This window comes from Coregonus clupeaformis, chromosome 13 (genome assembly GCF_020615455.1).
Source record: "Coregonus clupeaformis isolate EN_2021a chromosome 13, ASM2061545v1, whole genome shotgun sequence".
NCBI lineage: Eukaryota > Metazoa > Chordata > Actinopteri > Salmoniformes > Salmonidae > Coregonus > Coregonus clupeaformis.
Window position 1 is genome coordinate 14,118,750 of NC_059204.1, and position 16,987 is coordinate 14,135,736.

At 48.3% G+C, this 16,987-nt stretch overlaps 1 protein-coding gene across 7 annotated transcripts in view; it reads left to right on the top strand.

Moving 5' to 3' along the window:
• Window positions 1–16,512, top strand: part of LOC121579324 (rho GTPase-activating protein 32-like) — a 266,001-nt gene extending 249,489 nt beyond the window's left edge. For all 7 annotated transcript variants that reach the window (XM_045224241.1, XM_045224242.1, XM_045224245.1 and 4 more), the window contains 9 exons: window positions 1,781–1,863; window positions 2,226–2,333; window positions 2,606–2,751; window positions 3,056–3,257; window positions 5,102–5,232; window positions 7,066–7,140; window positions 7,309–8,178; window positions 13,068–13,708; window positions 13,798–16,512. In XM_045224241.1, the coding sequence (XP_045080176.1) occupies window positions 1,781–1,863; window positions 2,226–2,333; window positions 2,606–2,751; window positions 3,056–3,257; window positions 5,102–5,232; window positions 7,066–7,140; window positions 7,309–8,178; window positions 13,068–13,708; window positions 13,798–15,930 (4,389 nt within the window). In that variant the 3' untranslated portion in view covers window positions 15,931–16,512. The remainder of the gene's footprint in view (window positions 1–1,780; window positions 1,864–2,225; window positions 2,334–2,605; window positions 2,752–3,055; window positions 3,258–5,101; window positions 5,233–7,065; window positions 7,141–7,308; window positions 8,179–13,067; window positions 13,709–13,797) is intronic.
• The last annotated feature ends 475 nt before the right edge of the window (window positions 16,513–16,987 follow it).

Here is a 16,987-nt window from a genome sequence, read left to right on the forward strand (position 1 = left end):
CTGTCGTACACGCCAATCCAGAGCATCCCAAACATACTCAATGGGTGACATGTCTGGTGAGTATGCAGGCCATGGAAGAACTGGGACATTTTCAGCTTCCAGGAATTGTGTACAGATCCTTGCGACATGGGGCTGTGTTTATCATGCTGACACGAAGTGATGGCGGCAGATGAATAGCATGACAATGGGCCTCAGGATCTCGTCACGGTATTTCTGTGCATTTAAATTGCCATTGATAAAATGCAATTGTGTTCGTTGTCCATAGCTTATACATGCCCATGCCTTAACCCCACCGCCACCATGGTGCACTCTGTTCACAACGTTGATATCAGCAAACCGCTCACCCACACAACGCCATACACCTGGGTCTGCGGTTGTGAGGCCGGTTGGACGTACTGCCAAATTCTCTAAAATGACATTGGAGGCGGCTTATGGTAGAGAAATTAACATTAAATTCTCTGGTGGACCTTACTGTAGTCAGCATGCCAATTGCACGCTCCTTCAAATCTTGAGACATCTGGGGCCTCCCGAGTGGCACAATAGTCTAAGGCACTGCATCGCAGTGATAGAGGCGTCACTACAGACCCGGGTTCGTTCCCGGGCTGTGTCACAACCGGCCATGATCGGGAGTCCAATAGGGCGGCGTACAATTGGCCCAGCGTCGTCCGGGTTAGGGGAGGGTTTGGCTGAGGGGGCTTTACTTGGCTCATCACGCTCTAGCGACTCCTTGTGCCGGGCCAGGCGCCTGCAGGCTGACCTCGGTTGTCAGTTGAACGGTGTTTCCTCCGACACATTGGTGTGGCTGGCATCCGGGTTAAACGGGCAGGTGTTAAGAAGAGCGGTTTGGTGAGTCATGTTTTGGAGGACGCATGACTCGACCTTCGCCTCCCGAGCCCGTTGGGGAGTTGCAGCGATGAGACAAGAAATTGGGGAGAAAAAATTGAACATTTTAGTGTCCTTTTATTGTCTCCAGCACAAGGTGCAACTGTGTTATGATCATGCTGTTTAATCAGCTTCTTGATATGCCACACCTGTCAGGTGGATGGATTGTCTTGGCAAAGGATAAATGCTCACTAACAGGGATGTAAACAAATTAGTGCACAACATTTTAGAGAAATAATATTTCTGTGCGTATGGAACAGTTCTGGGATATTTTATTTCAGCTCATGAAACATGGGACCAACACTTTACATGTTGTGTTTATTTTTGTTCAGTGTACATTTTTCTATCTCTGTGGGGTAAGTTCAAGACCCTTTCCAGGTTCAAGTGTCACTCATCTAAAGGGTAATAAGTACTGTATTTATGAGGATGGTCTAATATAATTCCCCCCCCCCAATCAAAATATCAAGGTTGTCATAGGCCTTCAGTGATCTCATTCTCAATTCACCAAACACTACACTTTTGGAGGACTCATCTTGGAAACCCCATTCCAAAACCTAAGCACATGGCATCCACTTTAAACAAGTTTTACAAATAAGACAAACCACACTCTCTCCGACTTGAAATAAAAACCTTCACCAAACAAAATAGTCTGGATGTAAATGTTTGCTAGTTGCTATGGAAGAGAGGGGAAGGAAAGGGTGGAGGAGGCAGTGTTATGTCCCTTTGGCTCAGCCAAGCTTTGTGCAAGTGCCTCCTCTCTGCACCGCCCCTGGCCGAATAACTGCGTGGAGGTGTCGGGCAGTAAGCACTTCCGAACGCAGAGGCACTGACCCGTACCACTCTCTTCCCTCTCCCTCCATCCTCCCCTCCGTCTTCCTCATTCCTCTCCGTTCCACAGGAGGCAGTCTCCGCAGCTACAGATGAGGAGCGGCTCATCAAAATACATGATGTCATCCAGCAGCTGCCGCCGCCGCATTACAGGTTAGAGCAGAGCCACGCTGCCCCCTGCAGGAACTCACAGGATACAACACACAGTACTGTCTCCATAACAGGATGTCAATATATATTCTTTGCATCGGAAGGGTGTCATACATATTGTATATTATGTTATAAAAACATAATGGATGGTTATTGTATTACACTCATACAGTTTTAGAATGGTATGATCTTATACAATTAGGTCAAAAGTTATACATCTTTAGAAGTAGTCAAAGAACACCTCACCTGGTTCAGATATACACTGCTTTTATAACACTAGCGCAATACTACTGAAGCTAATGAGGCTCTATGAAGTAGAACTGGTGTAAATGAGTTGTGTGTTTCATCCCCCATCCTGTTCCCAGGACTCTGGAGTTCCTCATGAGGCACCTGTCCCATCTGGCCACCTTCAGTTACATTACCAACATGCACAGCAAGAACCTGGCCATCGTCTGGGCCCCCAACCTACTGAGGTCAGACAACTTTGTTACTATCTTGTTAAATGTTATTGTTCATATCTCACCAGTATAATCGATAGATTGAGTACATGAAGTTGCTCTGAGTAACGATAGTTGCAACTATAGTCTTGTACCGAAAATGGCTATGTTATGACTGAATTTAAGCCACAAGAAAACATCCCTTCTGCCTTTTTGTTGAAGCATGAGTCGTTGTTGAAAACCATTTGAATTTGGTTGACTTTCCCAATGGCTGATCCCCCATGTTGTTTCCCTACCGGTCTCCCCAGGTCCAAGCAGATAGAGTCGGCCTGCTTCAGCGGCACAGCAGCCTTCATGGAGGTCCGCATCCAGTCGGTGGTGGTGGAGTTCATACTGAACCATGTAGACGTCCTCTTCAGCCCCAAGCTCAGCTCACTCATACGGGAGGGAGCAGGTACGCATGCCAACCTGTTGGGAGGTAATCTATGCTCACAGTGCCATGGTGCAACTGAATCTGGCGGATTCTTTCTTATACAGGATTGTTCTTGATTCTAATTATTGCCAGTGGCATTTCTTTGTCATGTCATTTGTCATGCACAAGCAAATTGTGTGCAAGCAGAATCTACCTGACCCAAGTCTCCCCTGACCCAAAGTTTCCTTTAATTCAGAAAAAGTAGCTTACTCAGAACAACAACATTTATGCAAGTCATTTGTCTCTTCCACAAACAAAGTGTACATGATGATCATTTCTCCCCTAGGACACAACTCGTTGTCGCGGCCCAAGTCCCTGCTGGTTTCATCCCCCTCCACCAAGCTGCTGACCCTGGAGGAGGCCCAGGCCCGGACCCAGGCCCAGATCAACTCCCCCGTCACAGCCGACAGCAAGTACATTGAAGTGGGGGAGGGCCCGGCAGCCCTGCAGGGCAAGTTCCACACTGTCATCGAGTTCCCTACTGAGAGGTATGAACGTCCTGAGGCCCTGGTATCTTTCTAACAGCCGATGTTTGTCTATGAAGTATGGAAATGGAGGAAGCATAAATGAATGACGCGCTACTTAAATGGAAATGTTGTACCGTCAAACCATGAACACATAGTTATATTGTTTCATACAGTGAGGGAAAAAAGTATTTGATCCCCTGCTGATTTTGTACGTTTGCCCACTGACAAAGACATGATCAGTCTATAATTTTAATGGTAGGTTTATTTCAACAGTGAGAGACAGAATAACAACAAAAAAATCCAGAAAAATGTATGTCAAAAATGTTATGAATTGATTTGCATTTTAATTAGGGAAATAAGTATTTGACACTTCTGCAAAACATGACTTAGTACTTGGTGGCAAAACCCTTGTTGGCAATCACAGAGGTTAGACGTTTCTTGTAGTTGGCCACCAGGTTTGCACACATCTCAGGAGGGATTTTGTTCCACTCCTCTTTGCAGATCTTCTCCAAGTCATTAAGGTTTCGAGGCTGACGTTTGGCAACTCGAACCTTCAGCTCCCTCCACGGATTTTCTATGGGATTAAGGTCTGGAGACTGGCTAGGCCACTCCAGGACCTTAATGTGCTTCTTCTTGAGCCACTCCTTTGTTGCCTTGGCTGTGTGTTTTGGGTCATTGTCATGCTGGAATACCCATCCACGACCCATTTTCAATGCCCTGGCTGAGGGAAGGAGGTTCTCACCCAAGATTTGACGGTACATGGCCCCGTCCATCGTCCCTTTGATGCGGTGAAGTTGTCCTGTCCCCTTAGCAGAAAAACACCCCCAAAGCATAATGCTTCCACCTCCATGTTTGACGGTGGGGATGGTGTTCTTGGGGTCATAGGCAGCATTCCTCCTCCTCCAAACACGGCGAGTTGAGTTGATGCCCAAGAGCTCCATTTTGGTCTCATCTGACCACAACACTTTCACCCAGTTCTCCTCTGAATCGTTTAGATGTTCATTGGCAAACTTCAGACGGGCCTGTATATGTGCTTTCTTGAGCAGGGGGACCTTGCGTCCTTCACAGCGTAGTGTGTTACCAATTGTTTTCTTGGTGACTATGGTCCCAGCTGCCTTGAGATCATTGACAAGATCCTCCCGTGTAGTTCTGGGCTGATTCCTCACCGTTCTCATGATCATTGCAACTCCACAAGGTGAGATCTTGTATGGAGCCCCAGGCCGAGGGAGATTGACAGTTATTTTGTGTTTCTTCCATTTGCGAATAATCGCACCAACTGTTGTCACCTTCTCACCAAGCTGCTTGGTGATGGTCTTGTAGCCCATTTCAGCCTTGTGTAGGTCTACAATCTTGTCCCTGACATCCTTGGAGAGCTCTTTGGTCTTGGCCATGGTGGAGAGTTTGGAATCTGATTGATTGATTGCTTCTGTGGACGGGTGTCTTTTATACAGGTAACAAACTGAGATTAGGAGCACTCCCTTTAAGAGTGTGCTCCTAATCTCAGCTTGTTACCTGTATAAAAGACACCTGGGAGCCAGAAATCTTTCTGATTGAGAGGGGGTCAAATACTTATTTCCCTCATTAAAATGCAAATCAATTTATAACATTTCTGACATGTGTTTTTCTGGATTTTTTTGTTGTTATTCTGTCTCTCACTGTTCAAATAAACCTACCATTAAAATTACAGACTGATAATTTCTTTGTCAGTGGGCAAACGTACAAAATCAGCAGGGGATCAAATACTTTTTTCCCTCACTGTAAATATAAATGAGTCGTGTTCTTTAGGCACCGATTACAAAAGGACGGACACAGGACTACTTGTTTTCCCAAATTACTTTTTCCTTCTCTCCATTCACCCCCTACAGAAAGAGGCCCCCCATCAAGTCCAAAAAGTCTCCGGTGGGCAGCTGGCGCTCCTTCTTCAACCTGGGCAAGTCCTCGTCCATGTCCAAGCGCAAGCTGCACCGCGAACCCAACGAACTCAAGGCCATGGCAGGTAAGATTCCCTTTCCTCTTTCCACCCAAACGCCACCCATCACTCTCTCTGGCCCTTCTCACAAATAGACTAAAGTAGAATATACGGTGCCTTCGGAAAGTATTCAGACCCCTTGACTTTTTCCACATTTTGTTACGTTACAGCCTTAATCGAAAATTGATTAAATTGTTTTTATTCCTCATCAATCTACACACAATACCCCATAATGACAAAGCAAAAACAGTTTTTCAGACCCTTTACTCAGTACTTTGTTGAAGCACCTTTGCCCGCGATTACAGTATCGATTATTCTTGGGTATTTTTTTTATGACACTACAAGCTTGGCACACCTGTATTTGGGGAGTTTCTCCTATTCTTCTCTGCATTTCAATTAACAGGTGTGCCTTCTTAAATGTTAATTTGTGGAATTTATTTCCTTCTTAATGTGTTTGAGCAAATCAGTTGTGTTGTGAGAAGGTAGCGGGGTATACAGAAGACAGCCTTATTTGGTAAAAGACCAAGTCCATATTATGGCAAGAACAGCTCAAATAAGCAAAGAGGAACGACAGTCCATCATTACTTTAAGACATGAAGGTTGGTCAATACGGAACAGTTCAAGAACTTTGAAAGTTTCTTCAAGTGCAGTCGCAAAAACCATCAAGCGCTATGATGAAACTGGCTCTCATGAGGACCGCCACAGGAATGGAAGACCCAGAGTTACCTCTGCTGCTGAGGATAAGTTCATTAGTTACCAGCCCCAGAAATTGCAGCCCAAATAAATGCTTCACAGAGTTCAAGTACCAGACACATCTCAACATCAACTGTTCAGAGGAGACTGTGTGAATCAGGCCTTCATGGTCGAATTGCTGCAAAGAAACCACTACTAAAGGACACCAATAAGAACAAGAGACTATTTGGGCCAAGAAACACGAGCAATGGACATTAGACCGGTGGAAATCTGTCCTTTGGTCTGGAGTCCAAATTGGAGATTTTTGGTTCCAACCGCTGTGTCTTTGTGAGACGCGGTGTGGGTGAACAGATGACCTCCGCATGTGTATTTCCCACTGTAAAGCATGGAGGAGGAGGTGTTATGGTGTGGGGGTGCTTTGCTGGTGACACTGTCTGTGATTTATTTAGAATTCAAGGCACACTTTACCAGCATGGCTACCACAGCATTCTGCAGCACGCCATCCCATCTTGTTTGGGCTTAGTGGGACTATCATTTGTTTTTCAACAGGACAATGACCCAACAAACCTCCAGGCGGTGTAAGGGCTATTTTACCAAGGAGAGTGATGGAGTGCTGCATCAGATGACCTGGACTCCACAATCCCCCAACCTCAGCCAAATTGAGATGGTTTGGGATGAGTCGGAATGCAGAGTGAAGGAAAAGCAGCCAACAAGTGCTCAGCATATGTGGGAACTCCTTCAAGACTGTTGGAAAAGCATTCCAGGTGAAGCTGGTTGAGAGAATGCCAAGAGTTTGCAAAGCTGTCATCAAGGCAAAGGGTGGCTATTTGAAGAATATCAAATATCAAATATATTTTCATTTGTTTAACACTTTTTTGGTTACTAGATGATTCCATATGTGTTATTTCATAGTTTTGATGTCTTCACTATTATTCTACAATGTAGAAACTAGTAAAAAATATAGAAAAACCCTTGAATGAGTAGGGGTTGTAAAACTTTTGACCGGCAGTGTAGATTGCGGAGCATGTTTTATTTATTTAATCCATTTTAGAATAAGGCTGTAACGTAACAAAATGTGGAAAAAGTCAAGGGGTCTGAATACTTTCTGAAGGCACTGTATATTTTGTCCTAATGTATGTAAACTAATGCCGGTCTGTCATGTTTCAGGAGGCAGGGGGGACACTGGGACGCTCCGATCGGCCAAAAGCGAGGAGTCGCTCACCTCGCTACACAACGTTGAAGGTAATGTTTCATGGGACTTCTCTGACTTCTCTCCTCTGTATGGCTGAGTGAGCCTATTCTTGAGTGGCAGTCTGTGCTATGGTCTAAGTAGTAATGTAGTAGTACATCGTTTTCTCTAATTAAAAATGTGACTTGTCTTTGAATTGATGATTTTCCCAACCCCCATAGGAGAGTCGAAGGTGTACCGTCCGCGGCGGCCCCGCTCCAGCAGCGACGCCCTCTCGGCCTCCTTCAATGGGGACCTGCTGGACTGCCACACCCGGCAGCACTGCAACTCCTACGACAACCTGACCCAGGGCCACAGCGGAGGCCCCACACGCGACAGCAACGGGGACGAGGGGCCCATCTGCGTGCCCGTCCTCATTTCGCCCCCGCGTTCGGCCGGCGAGGACGTGGACCTTAGCCCACCCGACATCGGCATGGCCTCGTTGGACTTTGACCCCATGTCGTTCCAGTGCAGCCTGCCTGACTGCTCTTTCTCCTTCCCCCTGGGGCTGAGTGATGTAGCCACATGTGCAGCGGGTGAGAGCACCAGCGTGAAGAGGAGCCAAGGCGGTGTTGACAGCGGCTCGGCACCAGTCTCACCCTCCTTCCTGGGGAAGTTCACCATCCCCTTCCTGTCACCCGACCTCAGCCCGGCCACGAGAGAGAAAGCTGAGAGCAAGAAGCTGACCTGCTCCATGTCTTTCCCAGACAAACCCTTACAGGCTGCGTCCCCAATAAAGTCGAAGGCAACCATTTTGGCTCCTCTGGCCGTTTCAGAGCCGTTTGCCATGGAGTTTCCCAGTAAGCTTACAGAAAGCCACAGTGTTACCCAGCCTTCCCCCCCTCCCTCGGGACTTCCCAGGGACTCTCCTCCGTTAATGGGCTCAGTGCTGCTGAGGACAGGGGAGCCGTCGCTGAGTGAGGCCTTCCAGATGGAGCTGCACTGTAAGCCCTCTGCTTTCGACACTGATATCAACACTGAGAGCCAAGACTCAACAGGAGAGGAGAGCACTGCCCAGCAACCTTCAGCAACCAGTAGCCAGGAACAGCCAGGTCAGTGATACATACAGCCGCTACATTGGCGTTGTTTTCACTTTATTATGTTAAAGGTACAGTGGGGAAAAAAAGTATTTAGTCAGCCACCAATTGTGCAAGTTCTCCCACTTAAAAAGATGAGAGAGGCCTGTAATTTTCATCATAGGTACACGTCAACTATGACAGACAAATTGAGAAAAAAAATCCAGAAAATCACATTGTAGGATTTTTAATGAATTTATTTGCAAATTATGGTGGAAAATAAGTATTTGGTCACCTACAAACAAGCAAGATTTCTGGCTCTCACAGACCTGTAACTTCTTCTTTAAGAGGCTCCTCTGTCCTCCACTCGTTACCTGTATTAATGGCACCTGTTTGAACTTGTTATCAGTATAAAAGACAACTGTCCACAACCTCAAACAGTCACACTACAAACTCCACTATGGCCAAGACCAAAGAGCTGTCAAAGGACACCAGAAACAAAATTGTAGACCTGCACCAGGCTGGGAAGACTGAATCTGCAATTGGTAAGCAGCTTGGTTTGAAGAAATCAACTGTGGGAGCAATTATTAGGAAATGGAAGACATACAAGACCACTGATGATCTCCCTCGATCTGGGGCGCCACGCAAGATCTCACCCCGTGGGGTCAAAATGATCACAAGAACGGTGAGCAAAAATCCCAGAACCACACGGGGGGACCTAGTGAATGACCTGCAGAGAGCTGGGACCAAAGTAACAGCCTACCATCAGTAACACACTACGCCGCCAGGGACTCAAATCCTGCAGTGCCAGACGTGTCCCCCTGCTTAAGCCAGTACATGTCCAGGCCCGTCTGAAGTTTGCTAGAGTGCATTTGTTTGATCCAGAAGAGGATTGGGAGAATGTCATATGGTCAGATGAAACCAAAATATAACTTTTTGGTAAAAACTCAACTCGTCGTGTTTGGAGGACAAAGAATGCTGAGTTCCATCCAAAGAACACCATACCTACTGTGAAGCATGGGGGTGGAAACATCATGCTTCGGGGCTGTTTTTCTGCAAAGGGACCAGGACGACTGATCCGTGTAAAGGAAAGAATGAATGGGGCCATGTATCGTGAGATTTTGAGTGAAAACCTCCTTCCATCAGCAAGGGCATTGAAGATGAAACGTGGCTGGGTCTTTCAGCATGACAATGATCCCAAACACACCACCCGGGCAACAAAGGAGTGGCTTCGTAAGAAGCATTTCAAGGTCCTGGAGTGGCCTAGCCAGTCTCCAGATCTCAACCCCATAGAAAATCTTTGGAGGGAGTTGAAAGTCCGTGTTGCCCAGCGACAGCCCCAAAACATCACTGCTCTAGAGGAGATCTGCATGGAGGAATGGGCCAAAATCAAATCAAATCAAATCAAATTTTATTGGTCACATGCGCCGAATACAACAGGTGCAGACATTACAGTGAAATGCTTACTTACAGCCCTTAACCAACAGTGCATTTATTTTAAACAAAAAAGTAAGAATAAAACAACAACAAAAAAGTGTTGAGAAAAAAAGAGCAGAAGTAAAATAAAGTGACAGTAGGGAGGCTATATATACAGTAAAATAAAGTGACAGTAGGGAGGCTATATATACAGGGGGGTACCGTTGCATTGTCAATGTGCGGGGGCACCGGCTAGTTGAGGTAGTTGAGGTAATATGTACATGTGGGTAGAGTTAAAGTGACTATGCATAAATACTTAACAGAGTAGCAGCAGCGTAAAAAGGATGGGGTGGGGGGGGCAGTGCAAATAGTCTGGGTAGCCATGATTAGCTGTTCAGGAGTCTTATGGCTTGGGGGTAGAAGCTGTTGAGAAGTCTTTTGGACCTAGACTTGGCACTCCGGTACCGCTTGCCGTGCGGTAGCAGAGAGAACAGTCTATGACTAGGGTGGCTGGAGTCTTTGACAATTTTGAGGGCCTTCCTCTGACACCGCCTGGTATAGAGGTCCTGGATGGCAGGGAGCTTTGCCCCAGTGATGTACTGGGCCGTACGCACTACCCTCTGTAGTGCCTTGCGGTCAGAGGCCAAGCAGTTGCCATACCAGGCGGTGATGCAACCAGTCAGGATGCTCTCGATGGTGCAGCTGTAGAATTTTTTGAGGATCTGAGGACCCATGCCAAATCTTTTTAGTCTCCTGAGGGGGAATAGGCTTTGTCGTGCCCTCTTCACGACTGTCTTGGTGTGTTTGGACCATGATAGTTCGTTGGTGATGTGGACACCAAGGAACTTGAAGCTCTCAACCTGTTCCACTACAGCCCCGTCGATGAGAATGGGGGCGTGCTCAGTCCTCTTTTTTTCCTGTAGTCCACAATCATCTCCTTTGTCTTGGTCACGTTGAGGGAGAGGTTGTTGTCCTGGCACCACACGGCCAGATCTCTGACCTCCTCCCTATAGGCTGTCTCATCGTTGTCGGTGATCAGGCCTACCACTGTTGTGTCGTCGGCAAACTTAATGATGGTGTTGGAGTCGTGCCTAGCCATGCAGTCATGGGTGAACAGAGAGTACAGGAGGGGACTGAGCACGCACCCCTGAGGGGGCCCCCGTGTTGAGGATCAGTGTGGCAGATGTGTTGTTACCTACCCTTACCACCTGGGGGCGGCCCGTCAGGAAGTCCAGGATCCAGTTGCAGAGGGAGGTGTTTAGTCCCAGGATCCTTAGCTTAGTGATGAGCTTAGAGGGCACTATGGTGTTGAATGCTGAGCTGTAGTCAATGAATAGCATTCTCACGTAGGTGTTCCTCTTGTCCAGGTGGGAAAGGGCAGTGTGGAGTGCGATAGAGATTGCATCATCTGTGGATCTGTTGGGGCGGTATGCAAATTGGAGTGGGTCTAGGGTTTCTGGGATTATGCTGTTGATGTGAGCCATGACCAGTCTTTCAAAGCACTTCATGGCTACAGACGTCAGTGCTACGGGTCGGTAGTCATTTAGGCAGGTTATCTTAGAGTTCTTGGGCACTGGGACTATGGTGGTCTGCTTGAAACATGTTGGTATTACAGACTCAGTCAGGGACATGTTGAAAATGTCAGTGAAGACACTTGCCAGTTGGTCAGCACATGCTCGGAGTACACGTCCTGGTAATCCGTCTGGCCCTGCGGCCTTGTGAATGTTGACCTGCTTAAAAGTCTTACTCACATCGGCTACGGAGAGCGTGATCACATAGTCGTCCGGAACAGCTGGTGCTCTCATGCATGCTTCAGTGTTGCTTGCCTCGAAGCGAGCATAGAAGTGGTTTAGCTCGTCTGGTAGGCTTGTGTCACTGGGCAGCTCGCGGCTGTGCTTCCCTTTGTAGTCTGTAATAGTTTTCAAGCCCTGCCACATCCGACGAGCGTCAGAGCCAGTGTAGTATGATTCAATCTTAGACCTGTATTGACTCTTTGCCTGTTTGATGGTTCGTCGGAGGTCATAGCGGGATTTCTTATAAGCGTCCGGGTTAGAGTCCCGTTCCTTGAAAGCGGCAGCTCTACCCTTTAGCTCAGTGCGGATGTTTCCTGTAATCCATGGCTTCTGGTTGGGGTATGTACGTACGGTCACTGTGGGGACGACATCATCGATGCACTTATTGATGAAGCCAGTGACTGATGTGGTGTACTCCTCAATGCTGTCTGAAGAATCCCGGAACATGTTCCAGTCTGTGCTAGCAAAACAGTCCTGTAGCTTAGCATCTGCGTCATCTGACCACTTTTTTATTAGCCGAATCACTGGTGCTTCCTGCTTCAGTTTTTGCTTATAAGCAGGAATCAGGAGGATAGAGTTATGGTCAGATTTGCCAAATGGAGGGCGAGGGAGAGCTTTGTATGCGTCTCTGTGTGTGGAGTAAAGGTGGTCTAGAGTTTTTTCCCCTCTGGTTGCACATTTAACATGCTGGTAGAAATGAGGTAGAACGGATTTAAGTTTCCCTGCATTAAAGTCCCCGGCTACTAGGAGCGCTGCATCTGGATGAGCGTTTTCCTGTTGATTAATGGCCTTGTACAACTCATTCAGTGCAATCTTAATGCCAGCATTGGTTTGTGGTGGTAAATAGACAGCTATGAAAAATATAGATGAAAACTCTCTTGGTAAATAGTGTGGTCTACAGCTTATCATAAGATACTCTACCTCAGGCGAGCAAAACCTCGAGACTTCCTTAGTATTTGATTTTGTGCACCAAAATACCAGCAACAGTGTGTGAAAACCTTGTGAAGACTTACAGAAAACGTTTGACCTGTGTCATTGCCAACAAAGGGTATATAACAAAGTATTGAGAAACTTTTGTTATTGACCAAATACTTATTTTCCACCATAATTTGCAAATAAATTCATTAAACATCCTACAATGGGATTTTCTGGATTTTTTTTTTCTCATTTTGTCTGTCATAGTTGACGTGTACCTATGATGAAAATTACAGGCCTCTCTCATCTTATTAAGTGGAAGAAGAACTTGCACAATTGGTGGCTGACTAAAAACTTTTTTTCCCCACTGTATAGTTCACCCAAATTATAAAATTATATATTAGTTTCCTTACCCTGTAAGGAAACTATGGACAAGTAGGTCTTGTCTAAAGACTGCTTACAGGGTAAGGAAACCAATATGTAATTTAGGTGAACTGTCCCTCTAAATATGATTGTCTTGTTTCTTTTTAGAGTATAAGGCCTATGTTTGATTATGCTTTGATTGATGATGCCTGTTTCATTTCTAGGTTTAGTTTCCCCGCCTCATGCCTTTAACACCTTGCATGGATTTCAGCTCAGAGAAATCTTTCCACATGATGTAGCCCGAGTGCCATGCTTAACTCTTCCCCCTCTCTCCTACTCTTGAAGACCAAGCCTGCCTTTTTCTTTTTTTCCCTCGAGCGTGCTTTCTCTTCTCTCTCCTCACACTGCAGTTCCCTTCTGTTTTTGTCCCCATCCCAGGAGCCGTAGCTAGTATGGAGTCTCCAAAGGCCTCCCCCGGCCCTCTCAGCAGCTCCTCCGTGTCCCTCCTTCCTCCCTTGCCCCCTCAGAAGAACTCCGCCTGCATGCTGGTTCTGGCAGAGTCCACCCAACAGGCCTCCATCCTGACCCAGGGGTCCTCCCAGTCCCAGTCCCCCATCAGGCCCATGGAGCCCTCACACTCCCTGGACTGGACCCCTCCCCCAGCCCTGTGCCCCCAGACTGCCCTCAAGGAGGGACCCAGAGCAGGAGCAGCCCAAAACCCAACCCTAAGCCCAACCACCCCAAACATCGCCCCTTCCTCCTCTCTCCCTCCCACCACCCCTACTGACAAACAGCCAAGCCAGTCAGCCAGCCATCAGTCCATCAGTACGTCTGCCAGTGCTAAGTCCCCCTCCACTCCTCCCGGAGCCAGCCAGGATATAGATTTCACCCCACCAGCATCCCCCCACCACCAGTGTCTCACCACTCCCTCCAGCCCTCCTGCCCATGTGTCCCCCACTCGGAAGAGTCCAAAGAGGCAGCAGCCCGCTATGGGCCAGGTAGCGGTCAGCAGCACTGGATCCTCCACCACCACTCCCAGCAGCAAGGAGACAGGTGTCCTGCCACAGCCTGCTCCTGAGGTAAATTGACTATAATGTGTCATATTTGCAGCATATCTTCGATACATTAACTATATAGCCAACTGGAATTGTTTTTGGTTCATTTTCAGGTCTATGTAAATGATAGCGTCTGGTCGCCAACTCTTCCGAAACCCTCGGAGCAGCCAGTGGCAGTTCTGCAGCCTCAACCTCTGCCTCAATCACAGCCTCATATACAGTCCCATCCTCACCCGCAGGCCCAGCCGCAGTTACAGCCCCATCCCCAGCCTAACGCCAGAGTGGCCCCCATCCCAGCCGAGCAGGTGGAGAGACCATGGGAGGCCATAAAGCCAGTACAGCCCCGCATGGAGCCTGCGACCCGCCATCATGCCCATGGGCCAACGCCTCCCGTCCGCTCTATTGAGAGCAAACTGGCAACCACCGTCCTCAGCCACACAGAGGCCGCCAACCCTACCATCTTCCACAACATCCTGGCAGAAGCCTCCACGCCTGAAGAGGCCCTCACCCGTCCTCCCCCTCCCCCGCTAAAGTCTTCCACCCACCAGTCAGCCTACCTCTACCACACCAAGGGAGAGGCCGCCTTACTGGAGCCTCCTGGGGAGGCCTACTACCACCAACGGGCCATTCCCGTGGGGCAACCTTCATACCACTACCGGCCAGACAGTGTTCCCCCACACCTCTCCTACGTCTCCAAGTCGGAGCCTCAGATACCTTACAGTGCCCGCACGGACCACCGCTACAACACCCTGGCTCACTCCAGGTCCTACCACCAGTCCATGAAGCACCGCGGGGCCCCCAGGAGTGGCGAGTACATCTCCCCCGGCCTGGGACACCGCAGCCAGGTCTATGGCCCCATGGAGGGAGCCCCGGTCTACCCCACCATCCGCAGAGTGCACTCGCTACATGTGCCCTCAACCATCCGTTCGGTGCCCATCCAGCGGACCGAGGTGCCTCCAGACGACGAGCTCTTGTACTACCAGCGGCCCGTCTACCAGTGCAAGGCCTATCAGCAGCAGCAGCTGCCGCAACAGTCCTTGCAGGCCGACTACCACGTCACCCAGCTCCAGCCTTACTTTGAGAACGGCCGGGTGCAGTACCGTTACGGCCCCTATTCGCCTAGCGCCAACCCGCTGGACGCCCCTTACTACGACGTGGACCCCTACGGGACCATCCGGATGCGGCACTTCCACTCGTTCAGCAGCCGGGACCTGGGGCCCACCCTCAGCCGGTCGGGGGGCAAGGCGGGCGGCTACCACTACCTGTCCCGCCCCGTCCTTCCTCCAGGGAAGGAGCAAAGCTTGTTCAGCAGAGACATACCCCCGTGCCACAGCTCCAAGGGAACCGCCTTCTACTTTGCTTGGGACCCCGAGGAGTCGGGAAGGCTCCAGATGCACTCCAGCCGCAGGGAGAGCCGGGCCAGGCAGAAGGTCAGGGGTCCCGTCATGTCTCAGTATGACAACGTAGGCCTGTTCATGCCTGGTGACTTGGGGGGGTACGAAACCCTACACCTGCGCAGTAAGTCAGACCCCAGCAAAGCCTACGGCGTACCGCTAGGCTTCCAGCACGCTCCCCGAGCGTCAGACCCCGACGTCCTCATGTACATGGAGACAGAGAAGCACTGTCAGGGGACCGACACTGGGGACAAACAAAGCAGATCCAGGACCTGCCAGGCCTCCCACTCGCACCAAGCCCAACACCCACCCCGCAACCAGTCTCATCAGCAGGACCCCAGCCGACACAACCCAGCGGACGGAGCTCGGAGCTTCCAACCCCGCTACGAATGGCCCGATCCAGACCGGCATCCAAACATGGCCAAAACCCCCGGTGGTTACCAGGAAAAAGACGACCAGCAACAACAGTCGGCCCCCGTCAAAGCGCAGGCCCCTCCCAAGCCTGAGCGGTCGCAAAGCGTCCGAGAGCAGCAGCAGCACTACAGCCAAGCCACCATGCCCGAACCAGACAGAGAATACTCATACCAGCCCCACGGTGGGCAGCAGAGACACAGCACCATGACGGTGCAGTCCCACTACGACAACATGGATGACTACCACCCAGCAGCAGTACCTCAGCCACAGGCCCTCATGCCAAACCCCCATGGGGGCTCCTCTGGCTCTTTCCCCACCAACCCTGGCTTCACAGGTAGCCACAGCAACAGAGCGTACTCCACTGCCTTGGGCCAGGGTGCCTTCATCCCAGCTGAACTGGCCCTGCAGAGGCCCGAGACAGAAATACACGCAGAATGAAGAAGAGACTTGAGAAAAACGTGTCAAACTAACTTTTGCCCGGGTTTTAGGAAGCAAGTAAGTGACTCAACTCGAGATTAGAAAGTTCCACAGCCTCTGCAGGACAGTGGACTGTCGTCAGACCGTTTCGCATTATTTTTCTTCTCTGTATTTTTTATGAATTGTAAAAATCAAATTATAAGAGACTTTTTACAGAATGTACTGAATTAACCATAATTTCTTCAATTGTTCTAAGAAGCCACGCAGTTGTGACTCATTGAAATGGTAGCTCTTAATATTTTATTTGCTCTGTGACTGTGCCATTCTTAGCTTTGATGTATTTTTGCTATAAAGCAGAGTGAATTTAATTATAATGGAATGCTTTGGTACAGAGGCTTGTTCTTCATTGTAGGAGGGACCAAACATTTTGGCAGTCTTTTTGACCGTGAAAGCATTCTTGCTCATGTATGGGCTAACGACTGGTTATGAGAATGACAATGTTACCGTGGGAGGTGTAAAATAATTATTATTTTAAAATGTTTTGTAGTCTTGTTTTTTTTCTGCCAATTTCAAAGGACTAACTTAATAAAGTTATGAAAAATTTGTTTTTTCTACAACACTTCACACATTGAAATGCTTGCTCAGCTCGAGCAAGTGAATTCACGCCACCAACTACATTTTGAAATAGATCCCAGAGTGGAAACCATAAAGTAATTTGAATGCATAAATGTTTGGGATCATTTTGAAGAAGAAAAAAATTGAAATAACAATTTTGGAACCAACTGTCTGCTTTCACTGGAATTTGTCAACAGCCAGTCAAATTGACAGAGGATTCAGATTAATCTCATTCAATTTCAAAAGCAGGTCATAAACCAGATTTCCATCAAACTTTTTCATGTGAGTAAAGTACATTGGATAAAAATATCAGGACAGGCCTGATGGAAACAGCAAATGTGTTGGTAAACTTTCCAAATGTCGACATAACAAAATACACTAGACAAGGTGGGTTCTTTTTGTGTTAGTAAAATTAATTATGCAAGAAATGGCAGTGGAAGTGCCTTTTATGCGCTAATATCTA